At 53.9% G+C, this 22,831-nt stretch overlaps 2 protein-coding genes across 4 annotated transcripts in view; one reads left to right on the top strand and one right to left on the bottom strand.

The window, feature by feature from the left end:
- TXNDC11 (thioredoxin domain containing 11) overlaps window positions 1-12,967 on the top strand; it is a 60,922-nt gene extending 47,955 nt beyond the window's left edge. For both annotated transcript variants that reach the window (XM_047712686.1, XM_047712687.1), the window contains 5 exons: window positions 76-868; window positions 3,867-4,009; window positions 4,329-4,438; window positions 7,995-8,075; window positions 12,213-12,967. In XM_047712686.1, the coding sequence (XP_047568642.1) occupies window positions 76-868; window positions 3,867-4,009; window positions 4,329-4,438; window positions 7,995-8,075; window positions 12,213-12,855 (1,770 nt within the window). In that variant the 3' untranslated portion in view covers window positions 12,856-12,967. The remainder of the gene's footprint in view (window positions 1-75; window positions 869-3,866; window positions 4,010-4,328; window positions 4,439-7,994; window positions 8,076-12,212) is intronic.
- On the bottom strand, window positions 12,905-22,796 carry SNN (stannin). Of its 2 annotated transcripts, none has more exons than XM_047712688.1 (2): window positions 22,677-22,796; window positions 12,905-15,941 (listed from the first exon to the last, which is right to left on the bottom strand). In XM_047712688.1, the coding sequence occupies exon 2, from the start codon at window positions 15,852-15,854 to the stop codon at window positions 15,591-15,593; it is 264 nt and encodes an 87-aa protein (XP_047568644.1). In that variant the 5' UTR covers window positions 15,855-15,941; window positions 22,677-22,796; the 3' UTR covers window positions 12,905-15,590. The 2 variants fall into 2 exon arrangements, with proteins under 2 accessions (XP_047568644.1, XP_047568645.1); XM_047712689.1 differs by lacking the exon at window positions 22,677-22,796 and adding an exon at window positions 22,166-22,394.
- Window positions 22,797-22,831: the final 35 nt, after the last annotated feature.

The following is a 22,831-nucleotide window of genomic DNA, read 5'->3' as shown; positions in this document are numbered from 1 at the left end:
GCTCTCCCAACCCAGCGGCCGTGGGTCTCTCCTTCCGCCATGGCGCGCCTCTCATGGCTCTGCCCTGTGTTTCAGATCACCGAAGTGGCCTTGGAGTACAACAACTGTCATGGGGACCAGGTGGTGGAGCGGCTCCTTCAGCACCTGCGGCGCGTGGACGGCCCGGTGTTCAGGCCTCTGGCGCCTGAGCCGCCCGCACAGCTGCCGGAGCCACCGCTGATCACGGCGTCCCCCTGCTGTAACACCGTGGTGCTGCCCCACTGGCACTCCGTCTCCAGGACCCACAACGTCTGTGAGCTGTGTGTCAATCAGACCACGGGGGGCGTCCGGCCCAGCTCGGTGGGCATGGCGCAGTGCAGCTTTTTTGAGATGGCGGCGGCTCTGGATTCTTTCTACCTCAAGGAGCAGACCTTTTATCACGTGGCGTCGGGCAGCATCGAGTGCAGCAATTTTCTGAGTTCCTACAGCCCCTTCAGCTACTACACTGCATGTTGCAGGACTATAAACAGGGCCGTGACGGGCTTCATTGATGCTGGACACGGTGTCTTTGAAACCCCAACCATCGCGCTTTCTTCCCTCGAGAAGAAATGTGAGGCCGACCCCCCAGGCTCCGTTCCTCACATTGAGGAGAACAGGTATCTCTTTCCTGCAGTGGACGTGAGTAGCACAGACTTCACAGGCCTGAGCTGCAGAACCAACAAGACCCTGAACATCTACCTTTTGGATTCAAATTTATTTTGGTTATATGCAGAGAGGCTGGGGGCCCCGAGCGCCACTCGGGTGAAGGAGTTTGCCGCAATTGTTGATGTGAAAGAAGAATCTCACTATATCTTGGATCCAAAACAAGCCCTTAGGAAGCTCACCCTAGGTACTGCGGGCAGTTTCCTTCCCAAACAGAATGAGTATTGCTTAACTTAATGCCGGTAACTTTCATCCAGGGATCTCAGTACCTTTGGTCCTGGGGGGATGTCAGTTCTGTGGCGCACTTGAAACCTTTAGACTGTGTTTGGTCACCATTTTTCTTTTTTTTTTTTTTAAGATTTCATTTATTTCTTTGACAGAGAGAGATCACAAGCAGGCAGAGAGGCAGGCAGAGAGAGAGAGAGAGGAGGAAGCAGACTCCCCGCTGAGCAGAGAGCCCGATGCGGGGCTCGATCCCAGGACCCTGAGATCATGACCTGAGCCGAAGGCAGCGGCTTAACCCACTGAGCCACCCAGGCGCCCTTTGGTCACCATTTTAAAAGAAGCTAATTTTGTCTATTAAAGGGAACAGAAACTTCCTAACTCCCCATTTGGGATAAGTTTGTCATGTAACACCTGGGGGAGATAGGAGCCCAACGTTCCAGATGGGCAGTGCCTGTCCCGTTTCTGAGTTGGAGGGAGCTGTGTGGGGTGGGCCCCTGGCTGCAGGAAGGGCAGTGGGGTGGAGAGCTGTTGTGCTGGGAGCGTCCTGGGGAGCTGATGAACAGGACCCCGACGGCAGCGCCATTCTAAAAGAGCTTAAACAGGAAGCGGTGAAACGTAGAACCGCCTGCCCTCCCTTTGGTCTCAGGTCTGGATGTACAAGTATCAAGGCCTATAGAACCCAGTTTGCTCGGTTGCTGTTTTTGCCTCCTTGAGAAATGCTGCTCTGACCTTGGGTGCCTAGATTGTAACAGACAAGTGTCAAGTGCAATAAACAAGTGTCTGTTGCAAAACCAGCAGAAACCACTTTGGGGGTGGGGGGTCCGTTCTGGGAAAGCGTCACGAACTTGCCCTTGGCGCCAGCAGTAAACCAACCGACGCTGTCCCGTTCCCAGGGCTTTGCTGACATCCTTGATGTCCATGCAAGGAAGTGAGAATTCAAAAGCCGTGTTAGTTCAGCCTCAGTGGAAACACAGGGAAAGTCAATGTTTGCCAGATGGAGACAGGAGGAATTCCGTAGGGAGGGAAACCTTTTATTTCCAAGTTTTAGAGGGTGTGAAAGCAAGAGGAAACTCAAAGACCCCTAAATAATAGTCCTGTTAGCGTCTTCGTTTAAGTCCAGGTGACGCTTGTTTCTGATATTGGACACTTTTGGAGAAGCTTATGTAAATGTTGATTTACTTAATGTCAAATTATATATTATAAATGTGATGCTCTTAAGTGTTCAGAGGGGCCCTGTGACCACTCCCTCTCTGAACTGCATTCTGTATCGATACTACAAATTGTTCCTGATTTGTGTTTTCTCTTTTTTTTTTTTAAGATTTTATTTATTTATTTGACAGACCAAGATCACAAGTAGGCAGAGAGGCAGGTAGAGAGAGAGGGGAAAGCATGCTTCCAGCTAAGCAGAGAGCCCGATGTGGGGCTCGATCCCAGGACCCTGGGATCATGATCTGAGCCGAAGGCAGAGATTTTAACCCACTGAGCCACCCAGGCGCCCCTTGATTTGTGTTTTCTAAAGTTACATTTTGGTAGACCAAGTTTTCTTTCTGTTCCTTTTTTTTTTTTTTTTTAAGGTTTTTTTATTTGCTTATTAGCGATAGCAAGAGAGAGCACAAGCTGGGGGGTGGGGGTGAGGAGAGGGAGAAGCAGGCTCCCCACTGAGCAGGGATCCCGATGCTGGGCTCCATCCCAGGACCCTGAGATCAGGACCCTGAGATCATGACCTGGGCGGAAGGCAGATACAGAACCGACTGAGGACTGAGCCACCCAGGCACCACCCCCTCCCCGAGTTTTCTTAAAGTGAAACAAGCCTGTTTTTAGAGGGATGTTCATTGGACTTTATAATTCCATTCAGTAATATACTTAGCATTCAGTGAGCCCATAATGATGTTCAGTTTGAATTTAGGGTCTTCCCAAAGAGGGCTTCTTCAGATTTCTTGTGATCTTCTGTATCTACTCTGCCACATACATCTAGCGCAAGTTTTTTTTGTCCTATAGTTGGTGACATTTGAAGGGTCCTCATTAAAAAATGCCTGTGTGTCGTTGGTTTGCAGAGTTGACTCTTCAGTCACCTTCTCTGGGCCAGTTTAGGGATTTAGGGTTTGTTCGCATGAGGAGAGAATTTTTGGTTTTAAGTTTCAGAAACTTAGCCAAGTAAGTCACTCCGATGCCGACGGTGACCTGTCTTTAGTATGTGTGTGCCACCGTTCACACTTCCTCCTCCCTGTATGGAACACATCGGTGTTGATCAGGACCTCAAGATGGAGAGAGTTAGAAGAAGGAGAAAGAAGGGAGAACGCAGCCGATTGTCCTGCTTCGGACAGACAAGCAAGCAGTCTGAGGACAGTGGAGTTTATGGGGAGGGGAAAGCTGTTGGGTCAAGTTAGGTGTTTGGATTGCATGTGGGTTTCATTTATAGGTTTTCCCACTAAATATAATTGAGTTATTTTCCCTAAACTTTCAAGAAGGAAACTTGAAGAACTCGAATAAACAAAGACCACAGCTCCATAGCTCCCTGCCCTTGAATTAATGAGCACGAGAGACACCTGTCCACTCGCGGCAGCTTGCGTAGTAGCTGTCTTTGTAGTGGTGTTCAGAGGTCTTGGGATTGTAGGCTGAAATCTCTTAAAGATTGTGGCATGATGATCTTTGCAGTCTTGGGTGTCTTATCTGTGGACCGATCCCGTGAGCAAAAAAAAGAGAATTCCTAGACTGTAAATACCAGAGCATCTGACACTGCATAGCATTTTGTTACCTAAGTAATCGCTGTCTGGGGAGTCCTCTCGAAGCTACACACGGTGCCACGCCGGGCAGCTGTGATCAGGGTTTTACCTGCAGGTGAAGTGTTAAAAATGTAAGCCTGTGAAGCCAGCCCGGTTTTTTAAATGTAGCCCAAAAGTAGGCCAGCTACCCTCCCCATACTTGGCGAAGAGCTGATCTCATTTTCTCTTTATTTTTAGAGTCTTTTATTCAAAACTTCAGCGTTCTCTACAGTCCCTTGAAAAGGCATCTCATTGGAAGTGACTCTGCCCAGTTCCCTTCTCAGCATCTAATCACTGAAGTGACAACTGATATCTTTTGGGAAGTGGTCCTCCAAAAACAGGTATGGAATCAGGGGAGAGGCAGAAATCACACCATCGCTCCCTATTGAAATATCCCCAGAGCCGCGGTTGTGGGGCGAGCCTTCAGGTTTGATATGCAGGTTAATCACATGGCAGTCTTCTCCCACAACACGCATGAGTTACATGCTGGTTTTCTAACTGCAAAAAGTCCTTAAAGCACATAATTGGAAAGATCTAAAAATGAAAATTTTCATAATTGGTGCATAAGCAGCATTTCTTGAATGCCTGCTGGGTTCTGAGCACAGTGAGGATGTGAGCCCATTTCCTAGGGCCACTAACAGCCATCTTTCCCTCCCCCAGGACGTTTTGCTGCTTTATTACGCTCCGTGGTGCGGCTTCTGTCCATCCCTCAATCATGTCTTTATCCAGCTCGCTCGCCTCCTGCCGACAGATACATTCACTGTGGCGAGGTAAGGGAGCCTGCGGTGCTTCGGGCCTGTGCCCGTCTTCCCTCCTTACGGCCTAGCCATATGGTTTGCAAGGGTCTGCCCGCTGTTCGTTAACCTTGGGTAAGGCTTGCTGCGATTGAACTGTCAGTTTGAAGCCATGAGCAAAACCTCATTGAGACCGAAGCTTTCCTGATGCGTTCTGAGTGTTCTTTCCGTGGTGTCGAGTGTGTTTAGCCCTGATTGAATTCAGGGAGGGTGAGTGTGGGAGCAGCGCTGACCTGGTTGCTAGGACAACCCCCGCATTGGCCGACTCTCCAGAACAGCATGGGAATGGTGCCCACCAACTTCCACCGACTTCCATGCGCTGAGGCCTTGGCACAGGGGAAGGGGGCCCAGTGCCCGATGTGCTGCCAACCAGCCCTGGGACCTGGAGCAAATCTCTCCACCAGGTCTGGTTTCCCTCCTCACTCTTGAAATTAGGAGGAAGGATTGGTTGATATCTATGTGTTCTAGTTTTTTGATTTTGTGGGTAACTGGATGTGGCCTCTGTACTAAGCAAAACAATTTTTAAATCCTTGTTTTGTAAAAAAACAAGCATCAAATGAAGAATTTTTGGAAAAGGTACTAAACTGTTTGGGGCAGGGCTTGTTTAGACTTCAGCCTTCCAGACAGAATTAAACATAAAAGATTAAATCATAGGACAGAATATAATAACAAAGAATGCTGGGTTTGCTTGTTCCTTTGAGAGATGGAAACTTTGCAAAGTGAAGCAGTTACAAAAAATAATTAAAGACGAACAGATTCCACTAGGAAAGGGCTCAGTGAGAGAAATAAGGAAAGTAGGCTTTGAAAAAGAACAGTAGCTATATTTTACAGCATCTGTGTTTCACCCACTGGATCTGCTGTAAGTGGTGGTTAGAACCAGATTTGAGGAGCTGCTGTGTGCCGTGAGATTTCTCTGTAGCTTGCTGGAGCACTCAGTGAAGCAGGTCTTAGGATCTCTTTTTACTGAGGAGGCAGCTGAGTCACAGAGAGGGTAGGTAATTTGCCCAGAGTCACACAGCCTGTAAGTGAGGGACCAGGACTCAGAATCAGGTGCTCATACTCCAGACCCTGAGAAGGAACAAGGGTTTAAGGAAGTGCCGAGAGGAGAATGTGGTCTGTCTGCACAGGGGAATGTTTTTTGTTTTTTTTTTTTAATTGTATTTATTTATTTGACAGACACAGCGAGAGAGGGAACACAAGCCGGGGGAGTGAGAGAGGGAGAAGCAGGCTTCCCACCAAGCTGGGAGCCTGATGCGGGGCTTGATCCCAGAACCCTGGGATCATGACCTGAGCCGAAGGCAGACGCTTAACGACTGAGCCACCCAGGTGCCCCCAGGGGAATGTTTTTTAGCCTTGAAAAGAGGAACATTCTGACACCTGCTATAGCGTGGTTGAACCTTGAGGACTCAGTCCTAAATGAAGTACAGAGATACAAAAGGGCATGGGCGCTGGGAGGGGGTGGAGGGCTCAGTCGGTTTAGCATCTGCCTTTAGCTCAGGTCATGATCTCAGGGTCCTGGAATCAAGCCTGGTTCAGTGCTCCCTGCTCAGGGGGGAGTCTGCTTCGCCCCCGCCCCTGCCTGCCCCTGCTTGTGTTCACACATTCTCTCTCTCTCAAATAAATAAAATCTTCCAAAAAAAAAAAAAAAAACCCACCTGCTGTGTGATTGCCAGGTTGTGAAGTCAGAGTCAGAAAGTAGATGGTCGGTGTGGTGGCAAGTGGGGGGCTCTTGAATGGATAGAGTCTCTGTTTTGCAGGATGAAGAAATGGTTGCGGAGCTGGGTGATGGGGATGGCTGCACCCCATTATGAGTGCACTTACCACTGCCAGCTTTGGGCTCGGACGTAGTCAGGCTGGGACATTTTGTGTGTATTTTACCACAGTGAAAAACCATCTGGGGGGCAGGGGGAGTCACAGCTGGGAGGGACTCCTGGGGGAAGAAAAGACTTGGGTAGGTTTCTTCTGGAGGAGGAGAGTATAAATAAACTTAAGTGTGGAGATGACAGTTTAATAAATGTAAATTAGAACAATAACAGAGTATCATTTACACTTACTAACAGTTGCTTTTAAGTGACAGCATCTTGTGTTGATGAAGTGAAGTTGGCAATGTCAGACCTAGCTCTTGAATTGGGTGTAACCTTTTTGGAAAGCATGTTAGCAACATTTGTAGGAAAGTACAAAAATGGTTACACAGTTTTGCCCCAGTTAATTTCACTTTGGGGAATTAAGGAACTAGGACTTGGAGAGGAGCTGAGCCAGTCATTGTAGCAGGAAAGCAACAGCTAAGTACATTGGGGCTTCCAGTGTGATGGGATATTGACCCATTTATTAGAACAGTGCACAGTTTCACATCATTAATTGAAAGGAGTCGCATATGAAACGTCTGAGCGCTGCTCTTCACATCGTGGAGGTTTGCACACCAAGCCTGAATGCGAATCCCAGAAAGGAGGTCCCGACCAGCCCAGTGGATGTTAATGATAATGTTTTTCTTTCAATCGTACTTGCTTTTTTGAAGTAAAACTCAGGAGAAGAAAAGTATTTGATGATAACGAAAGCATTCAGTGTCACTTGTTTAAAAAATGGGACTCTGACATTTTACGTGGGCTGTCCCAGGCAGAGGCAGGAGTGCTGTTTTGTTCAGTTGTTTAAAACCATTATAATTCGGCCATCGTTCTGGACAAATGCATGGCACTGATTCATTCCTAACCCCCATTATACTTTCTAGAAACTTCTGTCAAGTTAATGATTCAAAAAATTGCCATCTTTTGTATGCATTGTTTGTGATGACAGACATCGGAGCCACCTGGCCAAGTGGACCTACACGGTCTGCTCCTTCCTTCTAGGATTTTTTTGTTTTGTTTTGTTTTTTGTTTTTTGCTTCTGCACCGCCTGAGCGATCCCTGCGGGCTGGGGTGGGGGGCTGCTGCACTTAGCCGAGTGCGGGCTGCAGGAGGGACCGCTGCCTCCTTCAATATTAATAAAGCACAGGGTGGGTAATTGAGCAAAGGTATCATTTTCTGTGTTAGAAAATTAATCTAAAATCTGCTAAAAAAAAATAAAGGTTTTGTGGCCCTGTCCAGATTCACAAAATATAAATATAAAAAAGAGTGTAGTCTTTATTTTCCAGCTTTCTTATGTCTTCAGAGACTTGATGTATTTTGCACAGTGATTTCCTTTTTCCAGAGCTGATTCAGGGATTAAAGTACTTGACCAGGCCCCATCAGGTGGGTGGACTGCTCCTGAGGTGTCAGTGAGGCATTTTGTTTTGTACTGGTTTTTTTGGGAAGCTCATTTTTACTCTCATGACGTGTCACTTCCACTCCACAAGTGAAGTGGAAAGTGGCATGTTCTGGAAGCATTGGTCCTTCTTGCCTGAATTGCAACCAGTTTGCGTTGGTCTTATACCCACTAAGAGGGGCTGGTCAATGTGGCCACAAAAATGTTCCGGGCTCTTCTATTCTCAGAGAAGGTTATTTCAGGTTGGAGTGTCTTGGGCTGATCCTTTACTTTTTCTCATCTTTCCCTTTGCCAGGATTGATGTGTCTCAGAACGACCTTCCTTGGGAAGTTATGGCTGACCGTCTTCCCACTATCTTATTTTTTCCCTGCAACAGGTAAAGCTGATTTTTTTCTATATTTGGGCAGATGGGATTCTTTCGCCGAAAATGACATGTGTTTAAGGTACTTCACAGAAGTGAAATGCAAATCGTTACCTATTACTAAACTGTTTTGAATAAAATATATTGTTCAAATAATGTGCCCTTGGGGACCAAGGATAAAAGGGCTTTGGGGTCACAAGCTCAGATGTGGTTTTGGTAAGAACTTTGCCCCTTGCAGAGTGTGTGTTCTCATGCATATGAATGTGGCCATTAGAACTTGTTTGCCTTCTTGACCATAAGAACCTACAGTGGGTGGAAAGCGAAGACCCACATTCACGGTGGGGGGCAGGACAGGCGCTCATTGTTGAGCCCCCAGATGTCAGGCCCTGCCTGCCCCAGGCTTTCATATGTATCATTTTCTGCTGGGTCCTGCTGAAGACTACCTTGTCCCTCTTGTGCAAGTTGGAAATGGAAACTCTCCTCCCCACCGTACCCCATTCCTGGGATTCAAGTGTGAGCCTTCTCCCCAAGTGTGCAGACCTCTGTGAATATCTGCCCTGGGGCTGTCACTTTGATGTCTTCACATTTGTCTAAGCAGACTCCAACTTCCGGTGATGACAGCAGCTACCTTGAAAGCCCAGCAGACAGGGATGGGACATAAGCAAAGGGGACGGCTTGACTTGGCAATTAGTAAATGTTGGATGTGGATATTTCGCTAAAAGGGAAATTAACTCTTGGCCTTTGAAAGCCTGATAAACCAGATGTACTTTCCCTGTTTAAAAAAAGATTCCCTTTTGTTGATAAAAGAATGGGTCCTCGGGGACCAGTCATGCGGCTCTGACGGTATCTTTCCAGGGGGAAGCATTTGCAGGATTATTTCAGTGAGGTTCCTAAGTCCCGCATGTGATGTCTCCTGTTCTCATCTCCTGCGCTCACTTCTTCCATTCATTGTAGCCACTGCCATACTTTCTGTGTCTCCAGGAGAGTGCTTCCTTCCTAGAGATTGAATCATTTCCTTGTTTTTTCCTCTTAATGTCAAGGAATTTTTGCTGGAATACTTCCTGGGGTGGTAGGGTCCTGTCACATCACACACTAAAAACGGAGTGTGACTCATCCTGTTCTGTTAACTGTCGTGATGAACCTCTTTCCTTCTAAGAAGCATTTAAAGTGCCACACGTTCAAGGGATCCCGGGCGGTAATCCTGACAATTTCATCTGTGCGGGGTGGAGGTCAGGCACGAAGTTCAATGAAGCATGGTTTTGGAATTTCAAACGTAGTTTGGGAAGGTGGTAAAGTCCTAACACCCAGCATGAGCCTTTGCATGGAGACGTTCTCAGCAGCTAGAACTCGGGAGTGCGCATTGAAAGAGACAGACAATTGTGTGTCTGGGAGGCTGAGTCGGGCTGTGTGGGGGACGAAGCTTTTGTCGGAAAGCCGGAAAGCCGGCGGAGGCGGTCACTGTGGGATGAGCGTGGGTGCTCCCTGCAGCTCCGCACCCCTGAAAAGTCTAGAAGGTACATATCGGATGTGAGGAGAGTGTCCCGCTCTTTGTGAACACGCAGAGCTTGGGAAACGAAAGCCTTACTGCTCAGGAATGGAATTTTTCTTATTTCCTAAAAATAAAGAGTTGTCAGAAGTGAAGTAAGCTCCTTGTCAGCTGGTCCAAGTTGAGTGTTGGCGTGCTCAGAGGGCGTAAATGGGCCAAGGGCAGGCTGTGACCGCTCACAAGAGAGGAAATGGAAAAGGCCTTTTTCACGATGTGTGTGCTTAGGTTATTTTTAGTGAAGAGACTGCATGGGTTCCGATGAAATAGAAGTCTGCTCATGCCACTAGGTTAAAATGTGTGCAGTAAGTAGGGGACGTGTCAAGATCCTGACAGTTACTTAGGAGGAGAATTACCGGTGATGGGCGGGATGCTGCGTGTTTGCTTCGCAGCTGGTGTCCGGTGAGCAGATATTTTATAGTCGTGAACGAGAGAAATCACACAGAACGGCTTGTCCTCCCCGTGGTGTGCCCCCTGGCAGGCCCGGCTCTCCTGTGCAGGAGTGTCTTAGAGCCGCTCTGCTCGCTCCGCTCTGCGTCACGTTGTGGAAGCCGGGTGCTCTGGCCAGGCCTGGCTGAGGACATCCTGGGGTGCAGTGGCTTACTGTAGTGTGGGCCTGGGAGGGGAGCAGCCCACCTGCCCCCACTCTCCTACCCCCTTCTTTAGATAGAGGCCTTACACCCTGTTCTTCATGTTCATATCTAGCAGTTTAGGTGCTAGGCATGAACGCACTCCTAGTGAATTTAGAGTGGACTCATACCGCAGGGCCTTTTACAGCTCCACTTCCAACATGATTCCTTTCTGGAAAGTTTGTTCATACCTTGCATTCTTGCTACTTCTAGAAAGTCGGAAAGCTGGTCAGCACACCCTGTAGGTAGCTTCACAGAGATGGCTCTGGGACAGGACTCCAGAATAGCATGCTGACAGGGGTCGTTCTTGGCCCTGGGAACGTCTGCACACATGCTAAGGCACCTGGGCAGCTCTCTCCCGGGGAGTTAAGTTCCTCTGTCCTAAGAGACCAGGTTTGCACTGCATGGCTCAGCGGCAGAGCCGGCCTCTGCTCATCCGTCCCGCCCGCGCCTCATATGGGCCAGGTTTTCAGTTGTCTGTTGAAAGGCTGGGAGGCCCCAACTCGAAGCAAGCTTCTCCAGATGAAAAACCTGCTTTAAAGGAGGGTGTGGCTATATACTTACTCCAGATGTTTGACTGTTCCACGTATCCGAAAGTCTCCGTAAGTGTATAAAATGGTGCATGTGTGATTTTAATTTCCCTGTGATTTTTATTTCCTTGGGAAAGAGCTATCCATCAGTAGAACACTTTTTGTCTTTTCTTAGATATTTGACCACTGGCTTTGTGTGTGGAGAGGGTGTGTAAGCTTTTAATGAATGGTTTCTTGGTTGGGTTTTTTTTTCTTTTTTAAGATTTTATTTGATAGAGACACAGTGAGAGAGGGAACACAAGCAGGGAGAGTGGCAAGGGAGAAGCAGGCTTCCTGCTGAGCAGGGAGCCCGATGTGGGGCTCCATCCCAGAACCCTGGGATCATGACCTGAGCTGAAGTTAGATGCTTAACAACCGAGCCACTCAGGCGCTCCTCTTGGTTAGGTTTTCTAATGCATCAGATGATTGTTTTTCGGCTAACACTCAGCGTTCAGATTAATTGGTGTCATCCATACAGCAGTCCCATGAGAGCAACAATGCTCTTACCACCCCTTTTACAGACGAGGCAGTGCAAGGGCACAGAGGGGCCACCTGTGTGGACGCTCAGAACCGTGAGCAGCAGCCTCGTGAGTCTGCCCAACAGGTGGCTCTGGGGCCTGTATGTGGTAGAAATGTTGGTCATCAGACAGTTAAATGACAACTTCTAGAAAGGAATTTTCTACATCAGGACTTGTGACAGAGCTTTGGGGGAGCCCCATTCATACGTCACTTTCCTTCCTTATTCTGTGTTCTCAGGGTGGGGCAGCCTTAATTTCTCGGAGTCCCTTGGTTGGTCTTTTTCTCAGGGGTCAGGCTTTAGTGATACCTCCTCCACTGTGGTAATAAAAATGACTCCAGATGTTGCCAGATGCCCCTAGGGGCTTATAGTTACCCAGTTAAGAACTCCTGCCTTGAATAATGTGTGATAAATGTTGGCTGAAGAAATCTGGCTGAGTGTGCAGTCTTTCCGATTGCATCACGTGCTGTTGACAGCCACAGAGTGACGCAGGTGATGTCCTGCCCCAGCACATCCTTCCTTACACGCCACTGGGCCTCTCAGAGCTTGCGAAGGCCACTTTGCCCACATGTTGCCGGTGCCCTCCATCCCTGGCTCAAGGCTTGGGCCCAGGAGCTTTAGTCTTTCTCCCAAGGTGGTTATCAGAAACTGGGTTCTTTGTCCTTAGGAAGACACATACTTGAGATAAGCCACCTTAATTACAGAACGAGCATATGCGACATCCTCAGCTTTGTAGAGAAGTTTTTGCCCAGAGAACATTTTCCTTGCTGACTTTCATTAAGTAAAATCCTCGGCATGTCTCCTGGTGGGAAGCCCGGCCTTCGGTAGCAGTGTGCTTTGGACTAAGAATGTTGACGGGACTCTCACCTTTGACCCCTTTCCCTTTGTCTCCAGAAAGGACCGCAGTGTGAAATACCCCGAAGACCTTCCCATCACCCTTCCTAATCTGCTGAGGTTCATTCTGCATCACTCAGACCCCGCTTCCGCCCCCCAGAACTTAGCTAACCCTCCTACCAAAGAGTGTCTTCAGAGCGAGGCAGTCTTCCAGCAGGGGCACATCTCCCACTTGGAGAGAGAGATCCAGAAGCTGAGGGCGGAAATCAGCACCCTCCAGCGGGCACAGGTGCAGGTGGAGGCCCAGCTGTCCAGCGCTCGCAGGGACGAGCACCGGCTGCTTCGGCAGAAGCAGACCCTGGAGAAGCAGCACAGCCTGCTCCAGCGGCACAGCGAGCAGCTGCAGGCCCTGTACGAGCAGAAAACCCGCGAGCTCCAGGAGGTGGCCCAGAAGCTCCAGGAGCTGGCCGACGCCTCGGAGAACCTCCTCAGCGAGAACACGCGGCTCAAGATCCTGGTGGCAACCATGGAGCGGAAGCTGGAGGGCAAGGATGGAGCCGAAGCCCTCCCACCCCGCCCAGAGGCCGCCTCTGACCACCCCGAGCCTCCGGGTCCCCCCCGGCTACCAGGCAGCAGCCTCCCGCCTTCCAACAGCAGCTCCACGCTGGCGTCCGAAAGGAGCAATGAGAACAGGACAGACTAACTTTTAAAAGGACATGAAGAAATCAGAGGTGAAAACTGTACATTGGGAATATATTTATGCAAATTTTATTGAAATTTATTGTAAATAAAGATTTTCTCAGTGGTCTAGAAAATCAGCTTGAATGTCATTCAGCGTTTATTGAACAGGGATGACATCCCTTCCACTTATTGCACAAACTTGGTAGCTTTGAGACCGAAACAATAGCACAGCCCATTTGAACATCTGTCTGAAAAGTAAGTCCGGATTTTCGTGGCTCAGTGTCAAAGAGTTCCCTCCCCACTCCCCGACTGTTGCTTCTGTGATGACATGCGGGATGAAAGGCTGATTCCTGACTGACCCGTCAGAAGACCAGAACACAACAGCTGGGCCATTCAGAAAGAATTCCGTGAGAGGTCATAACTTCACTAAGCCATGTGAGCGTGTGGCCCTGGCGTCAGCGCTAAAAATGCAGCCATCGGTCAACAGGAACAGTGAGCGCTCTTGCGTGGCTGTTCGCTGCCTCTCCAGGCACTCCCACTTGCCTCGCAGAGACCCCCACCGATGGGTCCCCCCCCCACGGGCGCTGTGCGCTGGGACCCTGACCCGGCAAAGACGTTGCCCCTGGCAACCAGGGTGTAGGCGGGATGAGGGAACCTCCAGGAGCAAGACCTGGGAGAAAGTGAAGGTTCGTCATGTCAAAAACAGAACTTCACCGGTGCCGGTTAAAACCTCAGGGCAAGTCTGACAGTTAAGCGATCACGTTTCGGGGCCAGCCTGGGGTCCTGGGTTCCCCAGGTGAAGGCAGCCTGGGTGCGTGTTGCTGGCTGCAGAAAGTCGAGGTAGAAAGCCTGGAAGTTCTGAGATGCGAGTGGAATGGATCAGACATCCCTGCTCCTTCCATGTTGGGTCTCAAGGGTCCTTTATCAGAAAACCCGCCTTCTCCCTGATCGTCCCTGGGGCACCTTTGAAGGTGCTGGCCCCCTCTGGCCCACGGGCCCTCTCAGGGTCTCTGGCATGATTCTTAGGTTTAGCCGACCCCGTTTTAGGGGCCAGGGACTTCTCTCCTGTGCCAAAGCCCAGCTGCCTTACCGGGGCTCCTCAGTAGCCCCCGGGGGCAGCTCAGACTGCTACCAGCTACCCTAATCCCAACTCCCAAGCTAATTCTTCATGTTTGACCCCCAATTTAAGGGTATGCTGCTAAAATGAAGTGTTCCCTCAGCTCCCTCCTTGGGGTTCCAGGAAGATGATGATTCAACATGCTCGTTAGAGACTTGGGTGAGCCCAGAGGAGCTGCTGTCAGCCTGTCAGCCTGACCGGTGCTCCATGATAAGCCCACGCTGGCTACTGGTTTATGACCAAGGGTGCCGACACAGGCCGCGTTTTCATCACAACCGTGGAGAGTGTGCTTATGGTGGTGGGATTAACGAACTCTGCGAGTTCACGGACATGTACACAAGAGACGCCTTGAAGATGCAGGCCGTGGGGGTGCTGGCCTGACTGAGAGCCACCATGAAGACCCTGTCCTTAACCTGAAACTCACTGCCCCTGCCATGCGCCCTCCCGGGGATCCACTAAGGGTGGGCTGTCAGGCCGCCGTCCGGGGGCCTCTCCTGGGTGCTCATTCCCTCGGAGCTCTTCGAGCAGGGTCAGGAGACTCTCCTAGGTGACCCGCAGGGAAAAGTGAAGTCCAGTACCCAGCAAGTGGGTGCTGCTCAGAGAAAAAGGAAACTAATGTGTGAAAAGGAGGAGGGGGGACCCTCAAAGCCCCCTCCCCTGCCCTTCCAGTGCAGAACGTATTAAATACAACAACAAATAAAAAACATGATTTCCTCTTTCCTGGGCCAGCTGGGTTTCCGATAAAGGTAGCAGCCACAGGCGCTGGTGTTTCTAGCAAAGCCTATGCCAAGTGATGCTGGCTGGGGGTGGAGGGTGGACAGCAGTGGGGGGAGTGCTCAGCGTGCTCTAGAAACTGCTCTGCTACCAGGCCACCTGGCAGCCCTCGGGACGTGGGCCCTGGCCCGTCCTTCACCGGCTTTCAAGCAGTGGCGGTGGCTTCCTTGCAATAACTCCACTCTCAACAGGAACTGGTTATTTAGGACCAAAAGAGAGGGGGGGCATGGTTCTTGCATCCATTGCTAACCAAGCAGAAATCATCCAAGCACCCCAGCTGGTCAGCCACGAGACTTAACACAGACATGTCACGTCCTCTGCCCCCCCGCCGCCCCCCACACGTATATATTAGAGGCCCCCTGCCAAGTACAGTGTGGGCCTTCCATGTCTAAGACCCCCCACCCCCGACCCCACAGCCTTGAGTCAGCTTATCATGACTACAGTCAGTCCCATGTGCTCTACACGGTCTTTTTAAAAATCAGCAAAAAAGGCTTAAGCACATGCTTCCAGGGCCTATTTACAGCTCTGTTTGTGAGTTCGGCGTTACAGTAGTAGCTCCATCAAGAACAGGCTCAGCTAAACATTCAAGTAACAAAAGCGCTACGGGGTCATGAGCCCCGGCAAGGTCAGGCCTGCCCACTGCCTGCAATGGGCAGTCCCACCGGGAGGCCAGAGGGGCACCCAGGGCCGCCGCCTCCTGGCTACTGACGACAGCCAAGATCACGGCAGTCAGTGCATGCGGTGATGAAGCCCAGCGAGGCCATGCCAGCAGGTGTCACGCCATCCTCAGCAGCTCATCTGTGGTGTCGCCCCTCCCATGCCTCTCCGCTGGAGGCAGACACGCCTCAGGGCCTCCGCATCCCAGCTCAGCCGTGGACTTCTGGGCCGCTCGGGGTCAGCTTGGCCTTTCTCTCCACGCACGGTCCCTTGGCGGAGTACTGCACCAGCAGGAAGGGCTCCTTGGTCTCGCCATCGCCCACGATGCTCTCCTCGTCCTCCGACTGGCTGATGCGCTGCAGCCGCAGGTAGCACCAGCAGCCCAGGATCAAGGCCCCCAGGGCAGCGATGGCAATGAGGATGACGATGACGGTGACCACGCCCGTGGTGGGGCTGTGGTCCATGATAGACATGGTCAGCGCCTGGGGAGGCTTCCGCAGGAGGAAGCGTGTGCGGCTGTCTGCTCAGTGAGGCTGGAACCCAGGCGGGACACGAGAGCCCTGAAAGACAAAGCAGGGTGAGGCTCCACTGGGGGTTCTGCGGGGCCCTGAGAGCTGCCAAGCTCGGGGGTCCGGGACTGGGGGACCTTGTTAATCAGGTCTTCAGTAAGTCTGACCATCCTGCCCTTGTCCTAGCGAAAAACATGCCGGTCGGCTTTCACCGTTCCTAGCTCAGGACGTCACGAACGTTCTCTTGGCTCCCAACAGCCCACTCCCACCTCTACCCCCGACACCGTCGGTGCTCCTGCCACCAAAAAGGAGTCACCCTCGCCCAGCCAGGGAGCCAGAGATGCAGGAAAGGGGGCCCATGACCCCCAAGCCCACTGCAGCCCTGCTGGAAGCTGGAAGAGGGTCTGTTCGAGGGGATTGTCCTGAAAGCCCAGCCCGCTGAGGTGTTCGGAAGCCCAGGGACCAAGAGGAGCCCGTGCTCCGTGATGGCCAGACCCGCGAGACTCCAAAGCAGGGACATGACCTCAGCCCCTTGCTCCGACAGGCGACATAGGTAACTCAGCTAAGTCTTCTGGAACACCTGGGAGAGGGTGCAGCCGATGACCGCCTTTGTCCACAAGGGAGCTGTGACCAGCCAGGGAAGAGCCCTCAGCAGCCCAGTCCTGGAACGAGGATGCACTCGGGACAGCGTGGGGGAGGGCAGGCGAGAGTGGGGCAGACCGACCCCTTCCCGCACCGAGCTCAGCGTCAGGGGCAGGACCCAGACTGCAAACAGATCGATACACCAACGCCTGTCACTACAAATGCATCTGTGCCGTGTCACGAACACAGGGGACTGGGTGCCAAGACGCTACGTTGGGCGGGGCAGGCGATACCTGGGGAGGTAAGGCCGAGGTTGAGCCGGCAGGAAGAACCAGCAGGAAGAGCCAAGCAAGCCCCTGGGGAGGTGCGTTCCTGGCAGGGGAATGGCATCTGTGAAGGCTCAGAGGCAGGAAAGGGCCTGCTGGCCAATGCAGGAGCTGGAGCACCAGAAGCGTGCGCCAGACCACCACCTTCTCACGACCGCCCATCTTAGACAAGCCTCTGCACCTCACTGGGTCTCAGATTCCTCCTCTGTGGACGGGGCCGGTGAGCGGCCACGGAGAGCCAGCAGGGGGCAGCACGGCAGACTGAAAAACACCCAGACTCTCGAGGTGACTGAGGCAACCAGGCTCCCCAGGTCCCAAGACCCTGCACTTTCTAACTTGTCCTCCTCACCACCCAGGTAGCAAATGACAGTAATGAGCACCCAAGTGTTCGAGGGTGGGGAAAACCCTGTGCCACCCTCAGCACTCCGTAAGAGCTGGCTGTTGAATTCATTTCTCTGGAAAGACGGACATCGACCCAGGGAGGGAGCGGTGGAAGGGAAGGCTTTCCGCCCATACAGGAAGGAACCCGGCGTCCTTGAGCAATGACCATCTTAATTAGAAGTGATTCTTAACCCAAACCAAGGAGACTCCCCGCCCACCCAAGGCCAGGCGTGCCTGAAGGTCAAAGACAGCTAAGTCGACGTCCCTGGACTCTGTCCAGGGACTAGCCACCACCGCCCCCAGCCCTGAGTACAGCCCTGCTACCCGTGCCCACATCTGCAGAGACGTCCTGGGCAGAGGGGGTGGGATATCCCTGAAGTCTACCCCCTTCTTACCACCTGCAGGGTCAAGCTGCTGTTGTCCCTCTCCAGAGGCTCTCTGGTCCACCCATGTGGGTCCACTGGAGCTAGTGCCCCTGTCGCCCAGAGGAAAAGCCTCAAGTCCTACGGGGCCCGAGAGGCCGCATCCCCATCCCCTGCTTCTCCCCGGCCACAATGACCTCCAGGCCTTTAGCCGGACAGGTCTCTCTGTCACAGCTGGCAGTTGGGGGAGGGGGGTTCTAGTGGCATGGAGTGGACAGAGACCAAGGGTGTACTAAACACCCTGTAGCGCAGGGGACAGCCCCCACTAACAGGAATCCAGCCCCAAGTACCAACAGTGCAGAGGGCGACAAACCTGGGCCCAGGAGGGGGTCCTTGTCCTGTGCCCACACCTGCTCCCCACCACCGACCAAGAAACTTGCTTCAGTGTGTAACCCTGGCTTCCCTGGCAGCCATCTGGTTGGCCCCCGCCTCCCCCATCGGGCTGTGCACTCCTGGAGGGGCCCTGCACTCTGCTAGGCTGCCAAGTGCACAGGCTATCCTGGCCTCTTCTGTCCCACCACCTCTCTCTGCCTGTCCCCTCAGGCCTGCTGACACGCCCCCACACCCCTGACAACCTGCCAGTTGTGCCCAGTGAACCTCTCTTCCTGCTACGGAGGACACCTGCCTTGTCCTTCCCCTTGGCCCTCTTGTGTCCAGTGCCTGCTCGGGTGCTTACCCATCTACCAGGCCCCCAGACAGGAAGGCAACGCAGTATCAATTCAGAAGGGGAAGTATGTGTGGGGGGGGGGCAGGAAGTAGGAAATCAAATACCAGCAGCAAGACCTGAGGTGGGGGGGAGCCCTAGGGGCCAAACCTGCCACAGAACCTCGGAGGCACCTACCAGTCCAGGGGGAAGCCACATGGTCCTAGGACTGATGGGGAAACTGAGGCAGAGGCTGACCCAGCTCAAAGGGACACTCTGAGGGGACTGGTGACTTCAAAACCCTGTCTGCTGCCTTCCCCCTAGGCCAGAAGGACACTCATCCCCAAATGCACGGAGCCATGGGCACGCCTGGCCTGTGCCCGTTGGCGCCACCCTCCCCCGCCCCCAAGTGCGCTGTTTGTCCCCGAATTTGCTCAGCAAGTATTTCCCAAGATGATGGTTTAAAAAAATCAGCTCACATCATCCACTGCTCAGAACCCGCCCTGGCCTCAGCAGAGGAGCAGAACTCCCTGCCTCCCCGGGCTTCTTCACACCCTTCCTGCCCTCCCACCTCAAACCCTCTGAATTTTCTGTTCCTTCTGCCTGGAATGTTATCCCCTGACTGTCCCATGACTGGCTCCTTCCTATCATTCGGGACTTTCTCCATGGGTGCCTCTGGGGGGTGGGGGTGGGGTTCCTTCCCAGATCACCCTGGCTCCAGATGCCCCACCACCCCACACCTGCCATCGCCTTGCAGCACACCACTGTGACCATGGTGATCCCCAACCCTGTGATCATGCTCGACAAATGACAGCTGAGTGTTTCAAGCCCAGAGACCTAGTGATGAGTTAGAGGAGCCCCAGCCCTCGTGGGGATCGTGGCCGGCAGCTCTGACCCCTGAGCCCGCTCTCCAACCCAAAGCCAGTCCCAGGACCCCTCTGCAAGGGTCCGCACACCTGTCCCAAGAGACTCCAGAAAGCTGGCAGCCCGAGTGTGAGGGCAGGTGGATTCCCAACAGGCCTGTGCCCATGAAGGGGCAGCTGTCTCCATGTGCTAGGAGGCAGGGAGAGGAGGGCGCCTCTGGGAACCAGACCCCAGGGGATGTCTGAAGTATGAGGGTGGCTGGCTGGTTCCCCCTGACCCCCTGTGGCCCAGGCTGGAACCTACCCACTTGGTTTGCCTCTCCTGATGTCCCTCATGCCCTTCTGAGCCACGTTTCTCCTATAAGTCAGCTGACCCCCTCACCCTGATCCAGGCAAGCGCCCAGGGTGGGACAGGGACGGCCACAGCTCCGGGCTGGGTCGACGCCCAGGATGGCTTGCGAGAAACCAGCACCCGCTGAGAACATCAAAGTCGCTTAACACTCATTCCATACACTTGCTTCATCCTCCCAAGAACCCCGTGGCGAACACTGCTCATTGGTATCAGTCCCACTTTACAGATAAGCAAACTGAGGCACAGAGAGTTTGTGTGCATTGCCCGAGAGTGAAAAGGCAGAATGCAGCATGTGACCCCAGAAGTGCAGCCCAGAAGAGCAAAGGAAGGGGCCTGCAGCTCCGGGCGCTCTGGGGTGGGCAACAGAACATATGCCCCCACCCCAACCTCTGCAGCAGCTCCTGGCCGGCCCCTCAGTTAGGGTGAAGGCTAGCACTGGAGGCCCGAGGCCATCTGGATCCCCAAAACATACAGGACCGATCCTCCACCCCCCCGTTCTGTGGACCCTCAGTCCTGCCTCCCTGGGCCAAGGGTGGCCTGACCTCGGATCTCACCCGCAGGTCCTGGAGAAGCAAGCTTTATAGCCCAGCCTTGCCAGTCTGCTGAGGCCGCCCCACCGGGCTCCTCACTCCCCGCCCCCTCTGCCCACCAGTGGGTTCAAAAGGACAGTCCCCACCTCAGCCACCAGCCAGCGGAGGGTAGACAGATGCCTTCCACTGGCCTGCTGACCCTCAGAGTTCCCAGCTTAGGTCTTCCCCGGTGTAACACTGGGTTCCAGTTACCTCCTCTTTATGAGACCCCGAAACTGAGCCTTAACCCCAGTCCACAGGTGACATGACCCACTCAGGCCCCGTGGGGACCACAGCTAGCAAGAGAGCAGATTCAAAGCCCCCCACTTCCCCCCCACTTCCCCAGCCCACCTCCCGCCCCTACAGTGAACAGTGAGCTGTTCCGGGCTGTCCCAGTAAACTGCTCCTCATGGCCTTGGTGTCTCGGTGTGCAAAGTACGTGCTCAGTCCCTCACCTCTCCAGCCAGGCTACGGGGAGGATACGCAGTGATAAGAAATGTGGAAATGGAATGGGTGGGGGGAGGCACTGGATTTGCATGTCACCAGGCGCCACACCTTCCTGGTGCCACAGGGAGGACAGTGAGCCCTTAGCATCACCTCCGCCTCCCACCACCAAGGACCTGCCTCCCAGGAGGGTAGAGAGCCCAGTCCAGGCCCATCACCACAAACAACCTCTTCCTCAAGGCCACCTGCCACCTTCCCGCTTAACTGGGCATATCACTAGTGTCACCGTGCCCAGCAGGACACCACCTCACCACTCCCACCCTCCACCTGGAACTACCCTATTTACAGGATAGCCAACCCCTCCCCGGGGATCGGAGGAGCGGGGCTTTGCAGCAGTGCCCCCAGGGGTTAAGCCATGCCCTTGGGCAACAAAGACATCTGCCAGGTGTGCCAACAAGCCAGGCTCTGCCCCTTCAGGGGACCCCAGTTCACACACCAGAAACATCTCCTGCCTGGTTTCTGATTAGGAACATAGTATGGTAGAGGGTGGACAGGATACTGCTGGGCACAGTCAAGATGCAGATGGGATGTCTTCTCTGTGCCAGGTCCAAGCAGGCGCTGGGACCCAAGGACGCATGGCACAAGGATCCTGCCCTAGAACAGCACGGATGCAGATGGGAAAAAGCATCACGGGGCTGAGGCTATATATATATATATAGCCAGGGTCCTCTCCGCCTCCCATCACCCACCCAATCACACCCCATCCTCCAGAAGAGGAAGCTCGCACCAGAAACCCCCGAGGGTCCCTGAAGGCAGAAGAGGAAGCTGGTGCAGACTGAGCCCAGGGACTGCCCCAAGGTCAGTCTGGGTCTCCTGGGGCCCAGGCCTGCGGCTCATGCCCCCACCCTGTGAATCAGCCACTGGCCATTCTAACAGGGTCAACCCACTTGGCCAAACAACTTTGGTAATAACAGAAGAAGCCCAACGAAAGTTGCCAGTGATAGTCTATGTGCCAAACACAGAGAAGCTGAGCACTTCACACGGATCCTTTCTCCTTCCACCCTCAAACAACCGTAGGGTTATCATTAAGCCCACTTTGCAGATAAAGAATCTGTGGCTCAGAGAAGTTAAGTCAATTGCCCAAGGTCACACAGCTCAAAAGTAGCCGCCCAGGGAGTCAAACCCAGGCAGCCTGGATTCCAAATGCCAGATTTCAACCCTGACGTAAAAATGTCATATTCTTGATCCCCACCTCCCTACTCCCCTGCTTCAGGCCCAGGAGCCTGGTAAACCCCGGTGCAGCCCCCGCCGGGGCAGGCTGAGTGACAAGGGCTCGATGCTGGGGACACAGGGATGACAGGCGCCCGGGCAGCTACCTCGTGCTGAGCGCGGGCGACGTGCAGGCGCGGTGCCAGGCGAGCTCCATGCACCCTCTCATTTAACCCTGCCAGGCGACGCCGTCTCCCCCACTCTACCAAGGAGCTGAGCGAGGCTAGAGGGAGGAAGGGGCTCAGCCCCCTGGGCGATGGCTGGAGGGGGAGCGACAGCTGGAGAAGCAACTCCGGCCGGCCCGACTGGGGCGGGGAGGGGGGCGGGAGGACGGGGTACCACGATACCCAATCATGCCCACGCCGCGCAGTCATCGCCGACGAAACTCGGCACCAAACGTCGCGGCCCGTCCTCAGTTCCCCACCTGCGAAATGGGCTCCAGACGTCGCCACGACCCGCGCTCCTACCCCTGATCCCCAGAGTCCGCCGGACCACCCTGGGGGATGCTAGGACGCCCGCCTCCTCCGTTAATTTTAAATACCCCGAGGCGTCCCGAGGACCCGTTCCAGCGTCCAGCCTGGGGAGCGGAACTGCGGGCCGCGGTGGCGGGCTGGCACTGGGGGGGGGGGCGGGGAGACACCCGCTCCCCGCAAAGCGGCCGCCGCCCCCCGCCGCCTCCTTTGTCCCGATCTCGCCGCAGCGCAGCGGACAAAGAACCCCCGCCCGCGGGCGCGGCCCCCCGGAACAGACCCTCCTCCCGAAGCCGCGCCCCCGCCCGGGCTGCCCCTCCCCCGCCGCAAAGACACCCCCCCACCCCCCACCACGGCCCACGGGCGAGCCTCCCCGCGCGCGCCCCCAGCCCACCGGGGGCCGCTCTTTCCCCTCCCCTGAGCCCCCGCCCGGCCCGAGCGCCCGGCCCGCCGGGCTCTGCTCACCATTGCGCCGCCCGCAGCCCGGCCCGATCGCCCCGCAGCAGCCCCGCGGGCCCGGCTCCGCCCGCCAGCCAGCCCGGTCCGGCCGCCGTGCACCGTCGGGACGCAGGAGCCCCGCTCTGCGGCGGGCGGGGCATCTCCGGTTCCGCCCCGGCCGG

The sequence above is a fragment of the Lutra lutra genome, chromosome 18 (assembly GCF_902655055.1).
Source record: "Lutra lutra chromosome 18, mLutLut1.2, whole genome shotgun sequence".
Lineage (NCBI taxonomy): Eukaryota > Metazoa > Chordata > Mammalia > Carnivora > Mustelidae > Lutra > Lutra lutra.
Note: the sequence above shows the minus strand (reverse complement) of the source record. Positions and strands in the feature narration are given on the sequence as shown.